The sequence below is a fragment of the Micropterus dolomieu genome, linkage group LG03, assembly GCF_021292245.1.
Source record: "Micropterus dolomieu isolate WLL.071019.BEF.003 ecotype Adirondacks linkage group LG03, ASM2129224v1, whole genome shotgun sequence".
NCBI lineage: Eukaryota > Metazoa > Chordata > Actinopteri > Centrarchiformes > Centrarchidae > Micropterus > Micropterus dolomieu.
In genome coordinates, this window is record NC_060152.1 from 23,064,818 (window position 1) to 23,085,990 (window position 21,173).

Consider the following 21,173-nt stretch of genomic DNA (forward strand, 5'->3'; position numbering starts at 1 on the left):
TAGTAACAGCAGATGTTTACAAGATACATATATTTATTGTACAAAGTTAAATATTAATACTTAAATAACTACTACAGTCAGGAAACCTAAATATGACGTTTTCATAGAAAATAGACAAAACTTTCTATGTTCTATGTTTCTGTAGTGCAGATTTCTATGTTTCTTAGAGAAAACTCCAGATATTTCCCAAGTAGTGTTTCTGGTGGTCGCGCCTATGCTTTATTTATTTTGAGATCAATATAAATTAGGGCTTTGACTGTCAATCTTACAGTTGAAGCTTCGCAGCGAAACAAGGATCATGCCATTTTGGTGACATGGGGGTGTTCAACGTCTGTTTAATGCTGTAAATAAACACATAAAAAGAAAAAAAACCTCCAATAAATGTTCCGTAAATAAATCCAAAATTGTGATCCTAACCCTGGGTCATCAGTGCGCATGTGTAGGCGTAGCATGTGCGTGTAGTGGCAGAAGACGAACATTTGCTGCAGAGACGGAGCCCCAGCTTCACCGGTGTTGTGCAGAGTTGTCCTAATCTCATGAGACTTTTGGATGATTTATCACCGTTGATTAACCACACAAAGAATATCGTTTTTAAACAGCCGGCTACCTGAAATACACCCGCGAGGAACGCAACGTGCGTGCAGTTGTTGGCAGCACAGTATGCACGCAAAACTCTGCACAAGACTGGTGAATGGCAGGCGAGAGAGAGAGAGAGAAAGAAAGGGTCAACAATAAGCCTCAGTTTAGCTGTGGCTCGCAATCATCATGCACAAAAATACACATGATTCGACTATCAGTGGACAATAGGCAGGACTTGTATATCCTTAGTCGGGGACAGCCCTAATATAAATACAAACACTGCTTGTCCAATTGGGCTTTGAAAAGGAAAATACAAAATCTAACCTAAACTAGATAAAGATACAGAAAAGAATTATCACACACTTCATTAACAGTGTCAATATGCATTTAAATGGTAGATATGGTTGGCATTAATTATGAAAACAGATGACTGACCTGTAGGTTCCATTCGCTAACAGTGGGTGCATCAATGAGCAGCTCGGTCAAACTGAGGTTACTGCCAAATGGGATCCGACGCTGCTTCAACTCCCTCTGCCAGTCACTCAGTAGAAGATTACGAAATTCCTGATTGAAGGGACCAGAGTAAGAGAGGAAAGCTGTGGCCAGAAGAATGTCACCTGGAAGCAAGACAACAAAGGTGTTGTTACAAGTACATGTAACATTTAAATACTGGCTTTGTGTAACTGTCAAATTTAAAAAAAATTTAATTAAATTAAAGTCTGGAAACAGTAACAGTTTTACCACATTGTTGGTGATTAGAAGTATTTGTATGCATTTAGGTCATTGTGGATTTAGGCTAGCAATCCAAATGTAACTTGTTTATTTGTTTAATCATCCAACAGAAATGGTCATTACACTGAACAAAATTATAAACGCAACACTTTTGTTTTTGCTCCGATTCATCATAAGCTGAACTCAAAGACTTTCTCTATGTCCACAAAATGCCTCTCAGATATTGTTCACAAATCTGTCAAAATCTGTTAGTGAGCACTTCTCCTTTGCCGAGATAATCCATCCACCTCACAGATGTGGCATCCCAAGATGCTGATCAGACAGCATGGGTATTGCACAGGTGTGCCTTAGGCTGGCCACAATAAAAGGCCACTCGAAAATGTGCAGTTCCATCACACAGCACAATGCCACAGATATCGCAAGTTTTGAGGGAGCGTGCAATTGGCATGTTGACACCATGCAGGACACCAGAGTTGTTGCCCATGAATGGAATGTTCATTTCTCTACCATAAGCCGGCTCCAAAGGCGTTTCAGAGAATTTGGCAGTACATCCAACCGGCCTCACAACTGCAGACCACCACACCAGCCCAGGACCTCCATATTCAGCATCTTCACCTCCAACATCGTCTGAGACCAGCCATTTGGACAGCTGCCGCAACAATCGATTTGCATAACCAAATCATTTTTGCTAAAACTGTCAGGACCGTCTCAGGGAAGCTCATCTGTATGCTCGTCGTCCTGATCAGGGTCTCGACCTGACTGCAGTTCGTCATCGTATCAGACTTGAGTGGGCAAATGCTCGCATTCAATAACGTTTGGAGAGGTGTTCTCCTCACAGATGAATGCCGTTTCTCACTGTACAGGGCAGACAGCATATATGGCATTGTGTGGTTGAGTGGTTTGCTGATGTCAACATTGTGGATAAAGTGGTCCATGGTGGCGGTGGGGTTATAGTACGGACGGCGTGTGTTATGGACAATGAACACAGGTGCATTTTATTAATGGCATTTTGAATGCACAGAGTACCGTGACGAGATCCTGAGGCCCATTGTTGTGCCATTCATCCACAACCATCACCTCATGTTGCAACATGACAACGCACGGCCCCATGTTGCAACGATCTATACACAATTCCTGGAAGCTGAAAACATCCCAGTTCTTGCATCGCCAGCATACTCACCGGACATGTCACCCATTGAACATGTATGGGATGCTCTGGATCGGCGTATATGACAGATCCTGCCAATATCCAGCAACCTCGCACAGCCATTGAAGAGGAGTGGACCAACAATGCACAGGTCACAATCAACAACCTGATCAACTCTATGTGAAGGAGATGTGTTGCACTACGCAAGGCAAATAGCACACCAGTTACTGACTGGTTTCCAGACCCCCCCCCAATACAGTGAAACTGCACATTTTTGAGGTGGATGGATTATCTCGGCAAAGGAGAAGTACTCACTAACACAGATTTTGACAGATTTGTGAAAAATATCTGAGAGGCATTTTGTGGACATAGAGAAAGTCTTTGAGTTCAGCTTATGATGAATCAGAGCAAAAACAAAAGTGTTGCGTTTATAATTTTGTTCAATGTAATTATTATTATTAAATTGCAGAGACATCTCTCTGATGCTGTAGTTTTCCAAATACCAGTTACATTTCGAGGCCTGCTTTGAAACCCACCAACAAGCCGTTTGGTTTGGGCAGAGAACTCTTTGCTCTGCTCCGTCCATCTCTCCTTCTCGCCAGCAAGACCGCTGATGAGACTGGACGCCGTCTGCATTTTGTGTCTGCAGCGCTCAGCATCCTCCAGCAGTGTCTGATGGGAAGGGAAGGGCAGGGAAACAGGTCAGTAGCTTGATGTGTCTGTTTTGCCTCCCTGTCTGTCCTTTCAACTGTCTCTTCGCAAAACCATCTAACCCTCTTTCAACCTTTTAGTCGCTGTATGTCAGAGCATATATAGGCCAATACCAAGTATGTTTATATGGACAAGTACATGTACAAATCAGTATTGACCAACTTAAGTCCCTTGTGACTTGAGATACTTTCTAATCCCAGTACAATAGGATAACTGGTATAAAGTTTACAATGTACTTTCATGTTCTCTTTATCAGTGTGGATTTCCTTCCAGTTGCACAGTTAATTTAAACTCTATACTGCTGTAGGTGTGAATGTTGTCTGTCTGTATGTGTGAGCATGCATTAGGTGAAATACAGATGCCCATCACTGAGCTGGGTTAAGCTAGCATGTAACCATTAACCTATTTGAGTGCCCAAATTAGCTTTCCTTTATAAAAACATAGCAGAGATCAACAGCACCTTTAAGCCACTTATCACAAGTATCTTTTTATCAGCTGCTCACAGGCAATACAGAGGTGATTTTCCCAATAGCAACAACACCTCTTTCATCAATAAAGACTGTGTTGTATAGGCTTTCTCTTAATGAAGAAGCATATCAAAGTCAACAGCAATTTTCTGAGCCTAAATCACTTCTGCAGCGAGCCGTTCAATCTCACTTTTGGCCCCTGGAGATGAACAGCTCTGCGTCTTAATCACAAAATTATAAAAAGAGTCAAGTTGGGCGGTCCAGATTTCCTAATCAACGAGTGGTAATGCACATGCTGTTCCGTTCACATGTTGTTATTTCTCACAGAACAGAGAGTACTGATGATAACAAACGCATGCACACGCACACACACACACACACACACACACACACACACACACACACACACACACACACACCAGACAGACTCACACAACTGCACGCGCACTTAACAGTGTACCACTGGTGTGAGTTACATTAATTTAAAAAGTGGTACTTGTGTAACTCAGGTTGAGTCAGTTTCCATTTTTGTTGCAGGCAATCACAGGTCTTCAGACTGTGCTTAAAAAAGACAGCTCACCTCTGTGATCACAGTTTATAGGTTAAAAAAATAACTTGGTGAAACCTTTTTTAGCATACTTTTAAGAAGCACAACCTGGTTATAAATAGCATCAGGTTGCACACCATCAGCTCAGGAAATGATTTTTAACAAATACATACAGTTACATACAGAAACTTACTATAGACTTAATTCAGCCATCCTACATATTTTAATGCTTACTTTTTATTTGATTTTTTTCCATTCATGGACTAAATACTTTAGCCTGTGTTTATGCTTAAACACACAAAGAAACTTGCTACTGCTACTGTGAAAAGACAGGAGAGAGTTGAGATAGGGAATGAAATCTCATAATTAAATTATTAACTGAATCACCGGCCATTTGAATTCACACTGTCACAAAAAACAGCAAGTTAATTTAGAAAGAAAATGGGATCACCAGCACGGATGTGCTATTAAAACTCAGCTAACAGCCAATTATATGATTTTTACCCAATGTTCATTAATTAGTCTTAAAGAGTTCTTTTTTTTTTTTTCAAATAAAAGATAATGGCAAGAAAGAAAGATTTCATCTCACATCTGCTTTAAATCACATGATTTAATTGCCGTTTCAGATGTGTGGGAGTTATATTTGTGTTTCAAGGAAGTAAGTAAAGCTGTTGACCTGTTTCTCCATCATGGCCTTCTCATACTCTGCCTGTACCACATCCAGCTCCGCCTGCTTGGCATCCAGTTCACCTTGAGCCTTCTGAAGGTCCACATTAGCAATGGCTAGACGATTCTGCTGCACTGCCAAGTTGGCCTAAAAAAGAGAGAGAGAGAGACGGGGAACTTTGACGCCTTTATTGGACATAAAAAGCCTTCACAGGTTATGGTCTCTAGGGAGAGAGCTACGAACAAGAGAGAGAGACAAAAAAAATACGAAAGAGAAGACCAGATGACATCAAGGTGGCGATGATTTGACAGAAAAAGAGAGGAACGTTGGTAGGAGTGAGTGTTTTATTAGGCAGAAGAATGGAGGCAGAAAAAAAAAATGTCATGGCTCAGTTCATCCCAGACAGCATAAAATAAGTAAGCACGGAGGTGAATTGCTAGGAACCTTTTAGTGACATTTTAGAAGTGTAAAGACATGTCACAAGTGCAGATGCAAGGACTCAAAAGCTTTAAGAGTCAAATTGGAGATGCAAGAATAGAGGTTTGCAGGAGGACATGGGGGAGATGGAGAGAAACTGGAAATAAACAGATGTGGAGGGGTGAGTAGAGGGGCAAAGGAGGAGGAAAGGGTGTCTGAGGATGACAGACGAGTAGAGCTGGGGCTGGGGAGAAAGCATTGCAAGATGTTTAGAGGCAGACATCCTCACAAAAATTCTTTAAATCTCTAAGCGTGTGTTTGGGTGGCCTGGCAAAGAGGAAGTCTGAAGCATTCATTTAATATTTATTGACATCTGAGAGGACCATCCCTGCCTGTGTTTCTGTCTGTCTGTCTGTCCAAATGTATCTCTGATTGGCATTCTGGCTGGCCAGCTTAAAGGTAAGCCACCACTGAAATGGAAACCAGAGAATCAATTTGCCAGGCTGTGTTCCACACTGAAGCAAAAGGTCAGGATCAAAGAGGAGAGGCAGGGAGTTCTCATGGAGGTTGTAGAGAATAAAATGAGAATGTGTGTGGAAATGAGACCTGGTAACAAGAAGGGAAGAAAATCAGGGAAAAAACAACAGCACAGTAACAGAAGAGAAAGCAGAGGAGATCATAAAGCAAAGTTTTAGTGAACACAATCCAGAAGTACAACTGCAGTTGAAGATGTGAAACGATTGTTACGCATCATACATCCACAGACTACACTGGCAGGAAGACCAACATGGAAAAAAATTATATCACTGTGTTTAGCGAGAAGAGGTGTGTGTGTGTGTGGTGCTTTATTAATCAAGCATTGTGTGTACAGTGTATTCAGCTCTGCAACCTTCTGCTGTGTGTATGGAATTAATAATTCCCTGGACAAAGGTAATAAATAATGGCAGAAAAGGTGATGTGCTGGTGCAAAGAGGCAATTAATTAGCACGGTAATAATTAATATGTTTTCTCGGATTTGATCTTTATCCCACTCAGGACTCTCCTTTGATACAATGAGTTAACAGGATTATATTCAAATCACTTGAGATGCATCCAATTTTGTTCATTTTTATTTGCAATGGATAAAAGCCTAATTCTCTCCCTGTCAGTATGAAATTTTGGGGCACTTCTCTTGCCTGCATCATCAGCAACACTGCCAAAATGTGGGAATATGAATAAATCCTATTCATATCAGAGGCAGTTTGTGCTGTTTCTGTAGCCTGGGGCTTTTCCGCAGAAAAACAACTACTCTCTCCCAGAGTAATTATTCCTTATTCATCAGATTGGGAGGACACTGATTTTGCACCAGTTTATGTGTGTATGTATGTGTGCTGCTGTTATGTGTATATTATTGGGGTTGTGATGACAGTTGCATCACAATGTGTGACCATTTAAATTGTCTGAGTCTACTCAACCAAAGAACAACATCACTTGACATATTTTTTTATTCTACAGTGTCACATACTTTCGACAAACACTAGTGTTTCACCTCTGTGCTATATGAAAGAACCACCCTGCTAGATCTGCTGCATTGTATGTTACCTTCAAGGGTAGCACCTCCTTGTTGATGGAGAAGAAGGAGGCCATAGCTTTTGTCCAAGATGCAAGGCCGGCCACATTGCCGCAAACCCTCTTGGCTGTTTCAATGTTGTAGTCTGGCATGTCAAAATAAGGTTGCAGCAGCTCCACCATTTCTTCATTAATGGTGTCTTTGGGGAATTGCTGCAAGGTGGGAGAGAGAGAGGTATGAAAAGTGGAAGGGGGAAGGGTGATTTGAATGAAGAAAACACAAATTATTTCAGACAGTTCACAAATATAAATATTTATCACACATGTAACTAAAGCATTCTGCCTCTGTTACTTATAAATAAAGAATGTTGGACTGTTAAATTAGAGAAAAAGGAGGAGAAAATGGTAAACGGAGCTCTGGTGATTGAGGAAAGTAAAGACAAAAAGCAAAGCAAGTAGTGAAAGCTGGGGGGAGAGGTGGTGAGTTAGGAGGCCGAGACAAAGTGTAAAGAGAAAAAGGAAAGACACGAGGCAGAGCAAGCAGGACTGAGGGACAGATGCATCTAGGAGGAACACAACACAGAAGAGGAAAAAATGATTGTACAAGAGTGGGTGAAAAAGAAAGACAGACAGAAAAATGCTAAGATAAAGATAACATATGGCGCACAATAAAAGACCTGGTGTAGTGGGGTGTTGGGTGAAAAGAGAGATGACATGAAAGTAACAGAAAAGATGGTGAGAGAGGTGGTTAGGCAGAAGGTATTAAAAATGGAACAAGTTAAGGCAAATCTAAGAAAGGTTGGTGACTGTAGAATTAACCATTAGATGTCTTCACATTGATTGTGCCTATTTTACACATTATCCTGATTTAACCAGCTCAAAAAAAAGGTATTAAAAATGGATATGCTCTAACCTGAATATCTGAGCTCTTAAGCTCTCATGTGGAAGAGCATACACTTGTCATTTTAAAACCTGTAGTCTGTATTCTATGTGTCCTTCTTTTTACAAAGACTAAAAAAAGCTAATATCATGGTTATGAAGTACATTGACATGCTTTGTCATTGTTGTCTGCAGAATTGAAACTGCATGGATGCCAACATCCTCCCCTAAACAGAACAGGTAGCTATAAAAGCTCATTTCATCTTTTCAGAGGTGAGTGTAGTATCAGTGAGTATAGAAAGTATACAATTTACTCATTAGTTGAGCTGCAGGCAGGGATTCTGCTGAATACTACAGTATACCTAAGCTACTATACCTAGCACTTGTAGCATCTTAGAACAGGATAGGACATAGGATATAACTGAAGAATGTTCAATATAATATCTTTCCTGTAAGAATTTTATTTTGGTAAGATTATAGTCTTATGTTTTCCGATTTAATTTTACAATATATGAGACTATAACTTATAACTGTGCAATGTTTAATATGGTAACTCTGTAGGCTACCAAGGATATTACCCAAATTATGTGGTTTAGGGCAAATGTGAGCAAGCCTTCTGAAGCATCTGAGCAATCTCAACTGTATAAAATTGGCATTGTACCTGCAGGCTGCCCAGGAAGTTTCCGGCTGTCATGAGTTTTAGGGACTCCTGCCAGGAGGGCGTGTTGCAGTTCTTCTCTGGGTCAATCTTCACGGTGTTGACCCGCCTCTGGAAGAGCAGCAGCACACAGTCCATGATCCGCATGATGAGGTGGGGGGGGCGACCGAGTGTTCGCACAGTGGCAATGTCTGATGGCTTGATTGTCTGAGTGGGTACAGAAAAAGGAAGACATTTGACTATTATCTGAATGTTTAATGATGTCGGCTAACTTAATAAGGACAACATGGGCTAACATTAGTCAAGTTTTTAAAGTGCATTTTACAGCAAAGTCAGAACACTGCTACCAATAAAAGAAGAAAAGCAACTACAGTTGTCCATCATGATAAACCAATTGTCAGGATGCCATTTAAGGTATTGTCATTTACCCTGGGAATGCTGGGGACATGTCCCCACCACATTTTGAAATGGCTGTTTTCTCATCACTTTTTGAAAGCATTTGTCAAAAATGTTTTGAGAAACAGCTTGCACCAAGAAATGTTAACTAACAAATGAAAATGCTTCGAGAAAGGTTTATTTGCATAATAAGAAAACACACAATGAAATTTAACTACAGAAGAAACAAACGTGCATTGTCCAAAAAAAGTAACTTAAGCTAAAAAAAATACAAGCAGCTGATTACTGCATTATATTCTGTTATATTTTTATATTTATGAATTGCCCCATGGCAGCTGAACGTTTTGTTTCCCTTTATGAAGATAAAGACATTTACACTGTAAATTGGAGCAGAAAATGTCTCCAATTCCGGAAATTTATTGCTCAAAATCTTCTGAGGCAGGACTCCCAGAGCCCCCACTCATATATTTCAGCAAATAGGCTATTGTCACTCATGTCACTCCTCTGTTGATTCAACTACACTGGCTCCCTTTATCACAAAGGATTAACTTTAAAATATTATTATTAACATTCAAAGCCCTCAACAATCTGTCTCCTACTTATCTCACTGACCTCATTCAGACTTACACTCCATCTCGTTCCCTGCGGTCTTCCACATCAAGTCTTTTGACAGTACCAAACAGCCTCAGTACAATGGGACTAGAGCCTTCGCTCCAACGCTTCACTCAAACTCTGGAACTCTCTCCCCACCCACCTCTGGACAAATCAAAAACTGCTCTCAAAACTCATCTTGTCAAACTAGCATACTCATTGTAATAATGTACAACACTGACTCCCATTTGATTGATGATGTTTTCATTTTATTTATTTTTTGTTTGTTTTTATGCTGTTTTAATGATGCTCGTCATATTTTATTATGTAAGGCGACCTTGAGTGTCATGAAAGGCGGCATCAAATAAAATGTATTGTTATTTACTATTATTATTTCTTCAAAATAGTGTTCAAAATCTTCTTGTCTTGTTGCCGAGCACTGTCTCGTGACCCACATATATCATCACGCCCCTGATCTAGGCCCTTATGTCCTCACCACTTTGCAACACAAAATGACACCCTTGTATAAAAACTTTATGTTATATCACTCTTTGTGCCCATTTGTCCACACAGGAGGAAAGGAAATGAGAGTGAGGGAGAGGTAAATCCATATGGCAAACATATTGGATGTACACAGGAAACAAAATAAAGGTGAGTGAGAGACAATTAACTGAGATGAGAACGAAGAATAAAGTAATAAGTTTTTCCTTTCTATAACATGACCTATAAAGGAAAGTGTACACAATGCTGCATTTTCAGAATATAAAGCAAAGGACATGTACAAAGTAAATACAACCAGAGGCACTGATGAGGAGAGATTTAGGGGAAAAAAAGAAAGCATGAATACTGTAAGTATAAACTCCTACAGAATGATGGGAGTTCTGCAGAGAGGGGCAGAAAATTACTTCAAGGCACTAATTAAAATGAGAGTCAGCAGGAGAAAAGAGAAAGACAATGCCCCAGTGAGACTTGTTTGGCTTCTTTATTAGGCCCCCTGCCCCCGCTCATCTCATCTCTTCTCCTCTTTGCACTTTCCTTGTTTCTGTCCTCTCCTCCCTGCTCCCTTTCCACTCTGTTTTATCAGCAGTGTAGTGTGAATCTTCCAGAGAGTCTGCCCGCATACAGTCTGGTATGTCTTCTACTTCCACCAACTACTCTCCTCTTCTCTGCAATTCATGTCCCACCTCTGCTTCATGATTTCCATATAACTTCACAAAATCCTAGGTAAAACAAAAATCTGCATTATTGTGGGCGTTCTTGCTTGATCACAAATAGCTAATCAACCAAGTGCAGGTTCCTTTACATGACTGTTCAAACTAGAATGTTTTAATTATATAGTTGTTGATGTCCTACCAATTATTTTTACACGTCGCCCACCCATTTTCCATAGCAATTACTTTTATTACTGTTAGCTGTACAGTATATAACCCAATAGTGTTATGCGGCTTTTTGTCACTCACTTCCTTTTCTCCTTGCAACCATATATTAGTCACAGTATTTTAGCATGAAACTAAAACATCTGCGTCACACAACAACATCCATCTTCAGTTTCATTGGGGATCCTTGCATTGGTCAACACTAAACCTGCTATTCTATTGGTTGTGGAAATGTGGAAGAGAGGGTTATTGCACAAAAACTCTGGGAGCAGACGTTTCATCAGCACATAGAAGCAGCCTGAGTGTGAGGACAAGGGCTGAAGCTGGAGCGCAGGAACTCTGTGCAAACTATATATCTGAACTGAGCAGAAGCAGAGGAAATCTAAGCACAAACAGGGGCAAGTGCGGGGGCAGGGTTTTGAGAGAAAGCATTACAAATTCTGAATGCCAAATCACTGAGTCATGCTCTAAAACTTAAAAGACCACATTCTTGATTTGAAACAGGAAAAAAGCCCATAGAACTTGAAATGTAAATAATTACACCATCTCTGACCCAATTGCACAGACCAGCTGTAACTACCATCAAAGGAGTTTATATTATTTAAGTGCATATAAAAGTGTATAAAAGTGTACAAGTCTATGTAGCATCATATCAACCATCCAGGTATCAAGTTGAAAGTGACCTTAATGATCTTCATTAAAGTGACTTTAATGGTTATCTTGAAAGTGACCTTAACCATTCAAATCAAATGACGAACTGAATCTCTCAATCTCAACCAGTAGACGTGAAGAAGCCTCTTGAATGAGTGGCAGAGTGTCTTTGGTTTTAGTTATGTGTACACCATCTCTATTTAAAACCCCCTACTGCACTTGAAAAATACAAGATCAAAATGCATGAATGGATGATCATTCCGAATATATACTGTCCAAGGGTTGCCTGTTTGTAAATATTAGATATCCATCTGCAGCAGCAAGAGTAAAATTCTAATGAGGGACCTGCCATAGGAGATCTGTATGTAACCATCCACCCAGGAGGACAGTTTTAATTACAACGCAGCTCCAGGCCCCAGAGCGCCATGCTAACTTTAGACACACCCGCTGTTATACACATACACACACCAGGGTGGGAAGGCTGTAGGCAAACCTGCATGCAGTTACACACAGCAAGAAGTGGCACCCTGAAGCAACGCAAAGTGGGAGATCACAAAAAAAATCAGTGGGGGAGATATTAAACCATACAGAGATGCACAATAAACTGCTACAACAGGTGATGTAGCATTAAGAGCAACGTCTGTGTAGGGATGAGGCATTTTTGCCTCTGTGTTGAACGCTCTGTTTTAGCTACCGAGTGAGGCATCTCATTATTATTTGATCTTTGTTGGGAGTTGCAGATGCACAGTACCTAGGTAAGGACTACTAGCCAATCAGATGCAGAGTAGGGGGGTCCTGACAAGCAAGGTAGTCCAAAACAAAGACGCTTCAGCAAGTTAACCATGGGTTCGGTTCAGCCGTACATGTTGGAGCCCGAGTTTGATCCCGAAACACAGGCAGTACAACTCGAACCAGCTTTGCATCCTTGACTGGAGCAAGACGTTTCAGAGTTTTGAGTTATTCATTTATAACAAATCTATCTTTCATTCGTAACGTTTTAATTGTGAGCTGTCGCTACATCACAGTTACAACTTTATGTCCATTGGTTTTAGGGTGCGCCACACTCACCGAGTCACTTAACTGATGTGACTAGTGGTCGGTTAAGAGGAGTCAGGGGTCAGCAGTCAATGGCAGCATAAAACAGAGCAGCCAATAAATAGGTTTTTGAAAAAGTGTGAATCACAGTAACCATATTAGGCTGAAAAGTCAAAAAGTCATACTCCCACAAGTATGCACCGTTAGGACAAGAAACAACAAATAGAGTTAAAAGACTCAAAGTGTGCTCTAAGTTACTTCTTAAAGGTATCAACGAACGGGGATAATCGATAATAAATATGGCAAGAGCACCATAATTTTTTTTCCTCAATTGGAGGCCATACAGACAACCCGTCTCAGAGGACCTTGGGTCTCTACCAGTGCAGTATTGGGATAGGAGATCATGCAGTGCTTTCTAGACGAACAATGGTATTTTAAAATTCAACTCTGAAACTAACTGGGACCCAAAGCGATGCAGAAAGTGGGATAACAACTGTCTTGAAGGAATGAACGATAAAGACGGATCACATGTACCAAAGTATAGAAAGTTACGCTGTCAAAATATAAAGATATAAATTGCTAAAAATACTTAGTATAGTGTAGGCAAAAACAAGTTTGGACTCAAATCTATGCACCTGATGGAAATAGAGACAGAAATGTTGAATTTATGGTTGCCAGATGTCTCCACAACTCTCAAGTCCTGTATTAAAAGAAAAACTCAAGTCCCGTACCTGCAGTGCAGCCTCTGCTTCCTGGAGAGCAGGCCGGGCAGCTTCAAGTTTCTCCTCGGCGATGGCCTTGTCAGCTGAGATGCTGTCTACAATGGCCTGGGCCTTGTCCTTCACTTTCTGCACCTCCACCTTCACTCGCTCTGCTGCCTGGGCTTTTACTGTCACCTCCTTCAGTACCTAGGTATGTACACAGAAAATTATACAGTTACATTCTTTCACCTAATGAGTGTTTCTCACCACAAAGACTTTTTCTTTCTTTCAAAAATGCATAATTTAACTTAAATGTTATCAATATTTTAATATTTCTCTATGTTGCAAATATTACAAAAATAATTATGGTCACTTTAATTGAGAACAAATAATATTTTACCTGCAATTCATACGTAACTTGGGTGCATGCATTTATATCAGTGACAGCAGTATTAGCAACAACATTTACTTTAACATAATTAATTAATAAACTAACTAACTTATCTTGGTTTCAATTATTTAAAATGTATTATTGCACTCATTTTATTTTTCTCTTAGGGGAATTCATTTTCCCTGTGTTGTGTTGGTTGTGTTTTTTATGATGTGGAATAGGGAAGTATGCATTTAAAAGAGGGCTTCCGTTATCCTGTGGATTATATTTTGTTTTGTATTTACTCTTAATAACTTAACTGAAATCAGGAGATAAAACATTTTTCAATTTTATGCAGGTTTGAATCAGTCCAACTACACTTTTGTGACTATTCAGACATCATCAGGGCACTAATTAAAGAATATCATTTTTTAAAATATGGATAATTTGAAATTCAAACTCCAACATGTATTAAAAATTATTAATAAAATAATCTGATCAAACTAAATAGTCTCTTGAAATTTGATTTTCTATTATGGTTTTCATGACAAAACATAAAGGCTCAACTGAAGTGGATTTCCTAACTAGTATTAAGTTTGGACTGTATTAAAATAAAGGGCTACCCGGGATGCAGCAGAATGATTAAGTATTTTAAAAACTAAAAAAGAAAGAAAGCAAAAAAGAAAAACAACTAGGATAGAGTTAGACATAAACTGCTCAGTAGGAAGATCATTTCTCTAAATTTAGACACACACACACCCCAGATAAAGATAAATACTCCTGCCTGAAACTGTCCGGGTTTTGGGTTTTCCCTTGTTATTTATTCTCTCATTTCCCTTTTATGTTTGATGTATTTAACTACTCTGTATTTCCTGTTTTACTTTTCATTTTCTCCTGATTTTCCCGTTTCCGTTCACTTCCCCCTTGTGTGATTGTTTGCTCCTCCCTGATTAAGTTCACCGTGATTAAGTTCATCTGTGTCTCATTATCTCCTCCTCACGAGGGTATTTATTTGGTTTGTTCCCCTCACTCTGTGGCAGTTCATCAATGTCTTTTGACTTGTGTTCCAGCAGTTTCCTGGCGTTTATCATCCGTGTTTTCCTTGGACCTTGCATGTTTCAGGACTATGGATTGTGGATTTGTTTGCTCGTGTTGGGACTGCTTTCCCGTTTTTTTTGTTGAGTTGTTTTATCTCTGCTTGCCTTTTCACCACTCAGACTCTAAGTTTTTGCCCTAGTTGACTCAGTCTACAAATCCCTGAACTAAACCTGCTCTGCTTCTGGGTCTGCATTTGGGCCCAATCTACTATATTCCTGCTACCCAATCAGCAGCCACTGTTACTGAAACCTACCATGTCAGCCTTGTCATTGGCAACCTGTAGCTCCTTCTCTTTCACCTCCAGCTCCTTGCTGAGTGCTGCTACAGACTCTGATGCCTCCTTCAGCTTCTGGAGACCAGTGTTCATCCTAAAGAGGATAAATGTGTAACAAAATTTTCAAGAGGAACTACATTCTGACATAATTTTTGGTCCACTGAGCAGCAGGTGGTGAAAATACTTGCACATTATTTAACAGGGAAATGGCTTTCATCTTTGGTTGGCTTGTAGCATGTGTGATCAGTATTCTAAATGTCATGATATCCACAGCTGACAATAAATCTCTGGAGACTCGGGGATAGTTGATAAGCAGCACAGAAGTTGTATGTTCTGAGATCTTTGATGTTAAATGGCTCAAAGCTGATGGTTCTGGACTGGCTTCACTGATGACCTCTTTATTAGGATGTGTTCTGATGCCATTAAGAAGTCGATAACTATTGATTGGGTTCAATCCGTGACACGCTTTTTAGAAATCTACCTGTGAAAACAGCTGAACACAGAAATGCACTAATCATGCCTAATTATTGATGCCTCACTTATGACTGGCCACTCCATGGATTGGTGAGTAAGTGGAAGAGTAGACCACAACACCCAAATCTTATACAACCTAACTACTTGTAAGAGATGTATACTATATGCAGCAGTTACTTTTTCTAAGGTGGAATGAAAGCCATCTTAAGATAAGCCTTTATTGATTCCCAGAGGGGAATCTCAGGATTAAACTGTAGAAGCGCTAACACGTGGTAATTTGGTAACATTGTAATTACTTGTATAACAAATATTTGACTTAATCTGTTAAGTCTTTTTACCTGTTGGCCAGGGTCTTGACTTCAGATCTCTTCTCTTTATAGATGCTCTTGTAGCCCTGAATGAAGGACAGGTAGGACTTTGGTGTGACGTGGGTGGACCGTCGGTATCTAGATTCAAATTACATCTCATTAGGTTCTTTAAATGTCATATCTGAAAAAGCAGGAAAATATTTTGCACAATATCTTGACCTCAAACATTTTATTAAATAGTGCCTCGGACACAGAGAGGCATCCTGTTTGATTTGATACTGTACCTCTGGAAGTAGTCCACACACTTCTCTGCCACGCCATCCTGGAAGGACCCCATGCACTGGACTACCTCACTTTTAACCTGGGGTGAACAGTCGATGTCATAGACTGACAGGAAGTGCTCTGAAACTGAAGGACAAAAAGAGCCGAAATAGGTGGAGAAAAATACGGAGTGGAGAGTGGACATTGGTTACAGAAACCAGATTGGCAACTGTAAACATAAATATATCCAAGCTTCTTTACTACTCAATACCCATACAACATGACATGCTGTCAGAGATTTAAATTGATTGTTTTTCAAGCAGGAAAGGCCGTGTAATTGCATGGGACATCATGGATTAGTGGTTACATGGTTACACATCTGTGTCATTCTTCTGACTGATTCAAGAAAACATGTAATAGGCTTTAAGAAACAGAAAGGCAGAGCAGGGGTAATTACATAATGACATTTTCACAGTTTGTTTCATAAAAGCAAGCTGACATGCTAACAATGGATGTGCTGCAAGAGACAAAATATTAAAAGAAAAGATTAAAAGTAATAAAATAGAAAACTTTAGTCATGCTGCTGGGATTTACTGCTGAGATGTCCTCATCTAACAAAGACTATTTGAAAAGATTTTTGTTTCAGCAATTAGAAAGTACAAGGGACATACTGATAACAAGCACTGAGAAAAATAACAGCAGCCACTCTAAATGGAAGATAGCGCGTAGGGATACATATATAATGGGAAATAAATGCTACCATTAGATAGGCAGATCATATCAATATAAAATTTAAATCGTCTGTGAAATGTACCTGCAACAAGAGCATCTTTTGGCCAGCGGCTGAACCAGTCCATGGTGCAACCAGATATCAGCGCTGGAAACTTTAACGCCCGGTTGCGGAACTTTTCTCCAACAGGTGAGAAGCACAAAACAACATGGAGATTATGTCGGACTCGTGACATGAAGTAGTTGTACAGGTTTTCGTTGGTTGGTGGTCGCCTGGGAAACTCCCGCTTCATAGCAGGGATGAGGTCACTGAGGATCTCGTCAATTTCATCACGAGCAAATAAGTTGGACACCTGAGGAATGAAACACACACACCCATTAAACTCAAATTATATTATCTATCCATCTTTATATCTGTTTTCAGTCCTAAAAATATTGGTTGGATTGCATCAATTAAGAGAACACAAAACTGTTTCATATTTTGTAAATTGTAGGCTTAGTATCGGGTCAGGTTTAAGAGTAAATACTGTTTAACTCCATCACTGTTTTTCCATTTCTGATTTTTTTATTTGTGCGTCCAAGAAATTAATGCATTTGACTAATGTACGCTTTTGTAATCAGTAATTGGGGTAATACTAATTCAACTGAGCTTCAAATTATGGAGATATAGATCACCATAACACAATTTCAGATGTTTTCTCTCAGCACACTAATCTAACATAAGTACTGTATATTTAGGATGGATTTCTTATGCAAAGCCTTTTTAGTCTTGATTTTCAACTATTAATCTGTAATTGAGGCACATGGAGACAAATAAAAGAAGACAAACACAAATTCAGAGAAGCACGATCTAAAAAAAAAGGCTTCCACAATATAAACAGCAACATGAGTTAATCTTCTGTAGTTTAGCAATATTAAATAATGATTGTCTAATGAAATCAAAAGCAACATTTCACCAGAATAACATATTTAGAAATAAACCTTGAAATAGTGCTGTGATTTTCATTTCCTATTTTGATTACAGGTTTCATCACATTCCCAACTTTCCAACTTATCCCTCCAACTTCGGTCTCCGATCTCTTTTACCATATAAATGCGTGGTTGACGTAAATTGCTAAACTAAAACTAATTCTGCTGTTTATAGTAAAGCAGATGTCTAATTTATATTCACCACTGTAGCTTTTTTGCTCAATTTGTTAAGCCCAGAGCTGCAGACACTTGTTGAAACCCCACACCTAACACACCCTTTTCTCCAGGTTTTACCTAGGGGATAATGGTACTGCATCCTTTTACATTGCTTTTTGCACCTTTTGACTAAATCCCTAGTTACCGAAAGAAAGAGAGCAAGTAACGGAGAAGGGAGAGAGAAGGAGAGAGACTTAGGGGAGCATGTGGTGTTGTATTTAGAAGCACCATGTCTCTAACCTGCTGGTTCACTCTCCCATAAACAAGGCAACTCACTCTATCTTTTTGTTCCTCATCTCGGTCTCTCACACACAGTCATCCTATCTTACCTCACCCAGACACAACCTCTCCCCTGAACATGATGAGGCAGAGGTAGCAACAGAAAACAAAGGAAGATTAGAAAAGAGAACAAGCAGATGGAAAATGAGGGGCATAGAAGAAAAAATGAAGAAAGACCAATAAGAAGAGGTAACAAAAACATGTGAAAGGAGGGAAAATCGGCTGAAAATTAGGAGGGGAAGGAAAAGTAAGAGGGAAAAGGTCACTTTTCACATGCAGAGCCCGCTGTGGATAGTGCTAAAATGTTGATAATCTGACTTTCTGTTTGAGGGTCATGTTGTATATTAAAGCATAAAGCATAAATTAAATGGCGTTTATTTAAATACACTTGGAATTTTGCTCCATTTTTTCTATAGAGGGAAGTATGTACAAGAACGCAAAATTTGATGCAGTCTGTTTCGATAAATTTGGCTGTTGCTCAAAGCACAAATTAAGAACTAGTCTCACGTGTCATGAATAGCAGTGTCAGTTCTTGTGCATCTTAAACAGAAGCGGAATCAACAAGTCTTGCAGGGGCTGTCACTCTGCAATTAATTAAAGTTCAAAAAAGGAATTTGATCAGAGTTATGTAATATTTGGAGAGGTAGAGGCAAAAACGTGTATTCAAGCTAAAATTTTAGAAATATTCCCATCCCTCAAAAGAGTCCAGTATTTACACGTCTCTCCGTTAGTGCTGGCCAGTCTTCATTGTGATGGCTATGATGCACATCATTGCAGCTGAGGTAATGGGACCAGTATAGAAAGGTAGGAGATGGTAATGTATAATGGCAGGTGTAAAATCAACCACTGATTGCTAGTGTTGTAGTACTCGAGACCGGTCTAGGTCTTAAGACAACTTTTTGATGTTCCTGGTCTCGTCTCGGACTCGACTGCATTTGCACTCCTCCTTGTCTCGGTCTCAGACATTTAGGACTCGGGATTTTACTTCAAGACCAATCAAGACCATAACTTTGGGAATATCAATAAATTGCTTTTGCATTGTCTGATTTGTTAACATCCTAACTTTGATTGGAAGTAAAACATATTGCTTCAAATGCAACCAATAACCCTAATTAACGACTGTCACCCTTCCCTGCGATGCTTACATTGATTTCAGCTCTTAGTGTTTATATGTGGGTGTTTTAATGGGAATGTGGATCTTTCAGATCAATTTGTGAAGTACCTATGATCTCGTTCTACATTTTATTGCGTGCCATGCAATGCAGGGAACTGGTCTTGGTCTTGACTCGGTCTCGTCCTCCCTCGGTCTTGGTCTCGACTGCCCTCAGCCCCTAAAAGTCTTGGTCATGTGTCGGTCTCGATAAACTCTGGTCTTGGTCTTGACTTGGTCTTGGTTTGGGCGGTCTTGACTACAACACTATTGATTGCAAAACATTGCAATATATTTAAAGATTTCCTTTTAAGGAAAATACTTTGCTCCCCTGTATGCGGTCTCTTGACCTTATTAAATTAGGCTGTCTTCTTGTTAGCGTTAGGCTATTTTATCAGTTAAAAAGCATCAAACAGTTTCAGACAGACAGCTTCAGGGTCAAGTATAGACTAAAAGTAAACATTAATAAACCCATCATTACTCCTTTAGATGCTGAGCTTCTTAACATGCTCTTTGCCATCTAGGCATACATAAGCAGCACAAAATTAATCCGTGATCAGTATTTTTTAATTTGGAAAATAATAATAATAAGTAGGCCTTTATGTTTAGCATTAAGATGCTGTTATAAAACGTTTTCACAGCTTGTTGCTGCTTGATTACATAATGCCCCCACAGAACATAAACATCCAAGCAGTGGGAGCTGGGAAGAGGCGGGTAAAAAGCAGCAAGAGCAAGATGTCAGCACAGAGCATCAGTAGGTGTAGCAGCTTGATGGAGAAGTAAGTGGGGGTCAGCCATCATTTACATAGCTTGACTTTAGGCATGTGTAAAATAATTATTAGTTATCTTGGCCCAGTCAGCTTATATCAGGAAGAGTTCCCTGAATTATCTTGCTCAATACTCCTTCAACATTTCCACCTTTAAAGTTGCCATTCACAGGTTGTGGCATCTTTTTAGTGTTGGGGTCATTACTGTGGTATTTTTGTAGTACTGTCCTTAAATATGAATCAAAACAATTAGGAAGAATGAGGAGAAAATGAGGAGAAAAAGTAAAAAAGAAAAAGGAAGGCAAGAGAAGAATAGATTAGAAGAGTAAGCAAGGAAGATAAACAATGACGAGTAAAACTAGGGAGTACAAGTAGGGGGAGTGAAAGAAAAGGGCAACAAAGGAAAATAGAGTGAGAGAACAGGAGGAAAACCAGACAATGAGAAGAAGAGGATGAGTGGGAACAGGACCTGTAGGTGTGGAGGAGGAAAAGAGGAAAAGAGCAGAGGTAGGAACTTTAGAGAGCAAAGGAAACTGCAGCAGAGAAATTTGCCAACAGTGGGATTTGACCTTAAAGCTTCCTGCCTCTACTGCTGCTGTTACAGAGTAATACAGGGGGGAAAGGCCATTCTGCTGCTGTAACGCAGGGTGCTACAGTACATAGAAGACCCAGCTGTATCTGCTTCCTCTGTCACTTAAACTTTCAATTTATCACATCCAAATCGATGAGAAAATGAAACACTATTGTACTGACAGAGAACATGCAATTTGCTTTTTAATTTGCATGGTTTTCTCTTTTCTAGGTCTGTGCTGTCACTGCCTTGATATTGCGGTCATGAAATGTTTATTTCACTTCATGGGTGAATGCCAGGTCTTACCTTTGGTTGGTCCACCATGCATCTGCATGCCTTATTAGTCCTGCCTGGCAGTTATGAAATTAATGTAAATATTCAACTGCTAACATTTAAGGCTATTACAGTTGGGTTCCGTTTAACATTTTATGCTACCAGTACAAAAACCAGTACGCTCAAAGTGACACCGATACTAATAGTGAGTGAATAATAGAGTACTTCATTCGATACCTTGCGTAAAATATCTCCTGTTCATGTCACAGTAGGCCTACTTGGATGGATTGGTATTATTTTTATTGTTGTTACATGGACAAGCAGGGTGATGT

General features: G+C 39.6%; 1 protein-coding gene across 1 annotated transcript in view; it reads right to left on the bottom strand.

Annotated features, from left to right (window-relative positions):
* The window catches only part of dnah5 (dynein, axonemal, heavy chain 5), a 154,113-nt gene that overhangs the window by 71,137 nt on the left and 61,803 nt on the right, over positions 1–21,173 (bottom strand). Inside the window, exons 61-70 of the mRNA XM_046043902.1 lie at positions 16,702–16,969; positions 15,911–16,034; positions 15,657–15,764; positions 14,824–14,938; positions 13,133–13,309; positions 8,356–8,559; positions 6,849–7,028; positions 4,860–4,997; positions 2,995–3,130; positions 1,015–1,196 (exon numbers count right to left, since the gene is read on the bottom strand). Of these exons, the coding sequence (XP_045899858.1) occupies positions 1,015–1,196; positions 2,995–3,130; positions 4,860–4,997; positions 6,849–7,028; positions 8,356–8,559; positions 13,133–13,309; positions 14,824–14,938; positions 15,657–15,764; positions 15,911–16,034; positions 16,702–16,969 (1,632 nt within the window). The remainder of the gene's footprint in view (positions 1–1,014; positions 1,197–2,994; positions 3,131–4,859; positions 4,998–6,848; positions 7,029–8,355; positions 8,560–13,132; positions 13,310–14,823; positions 14,939–15,656; positions 15,765–15,910; positions 16,035–16,701; positions 16,970–21,173) is intronic.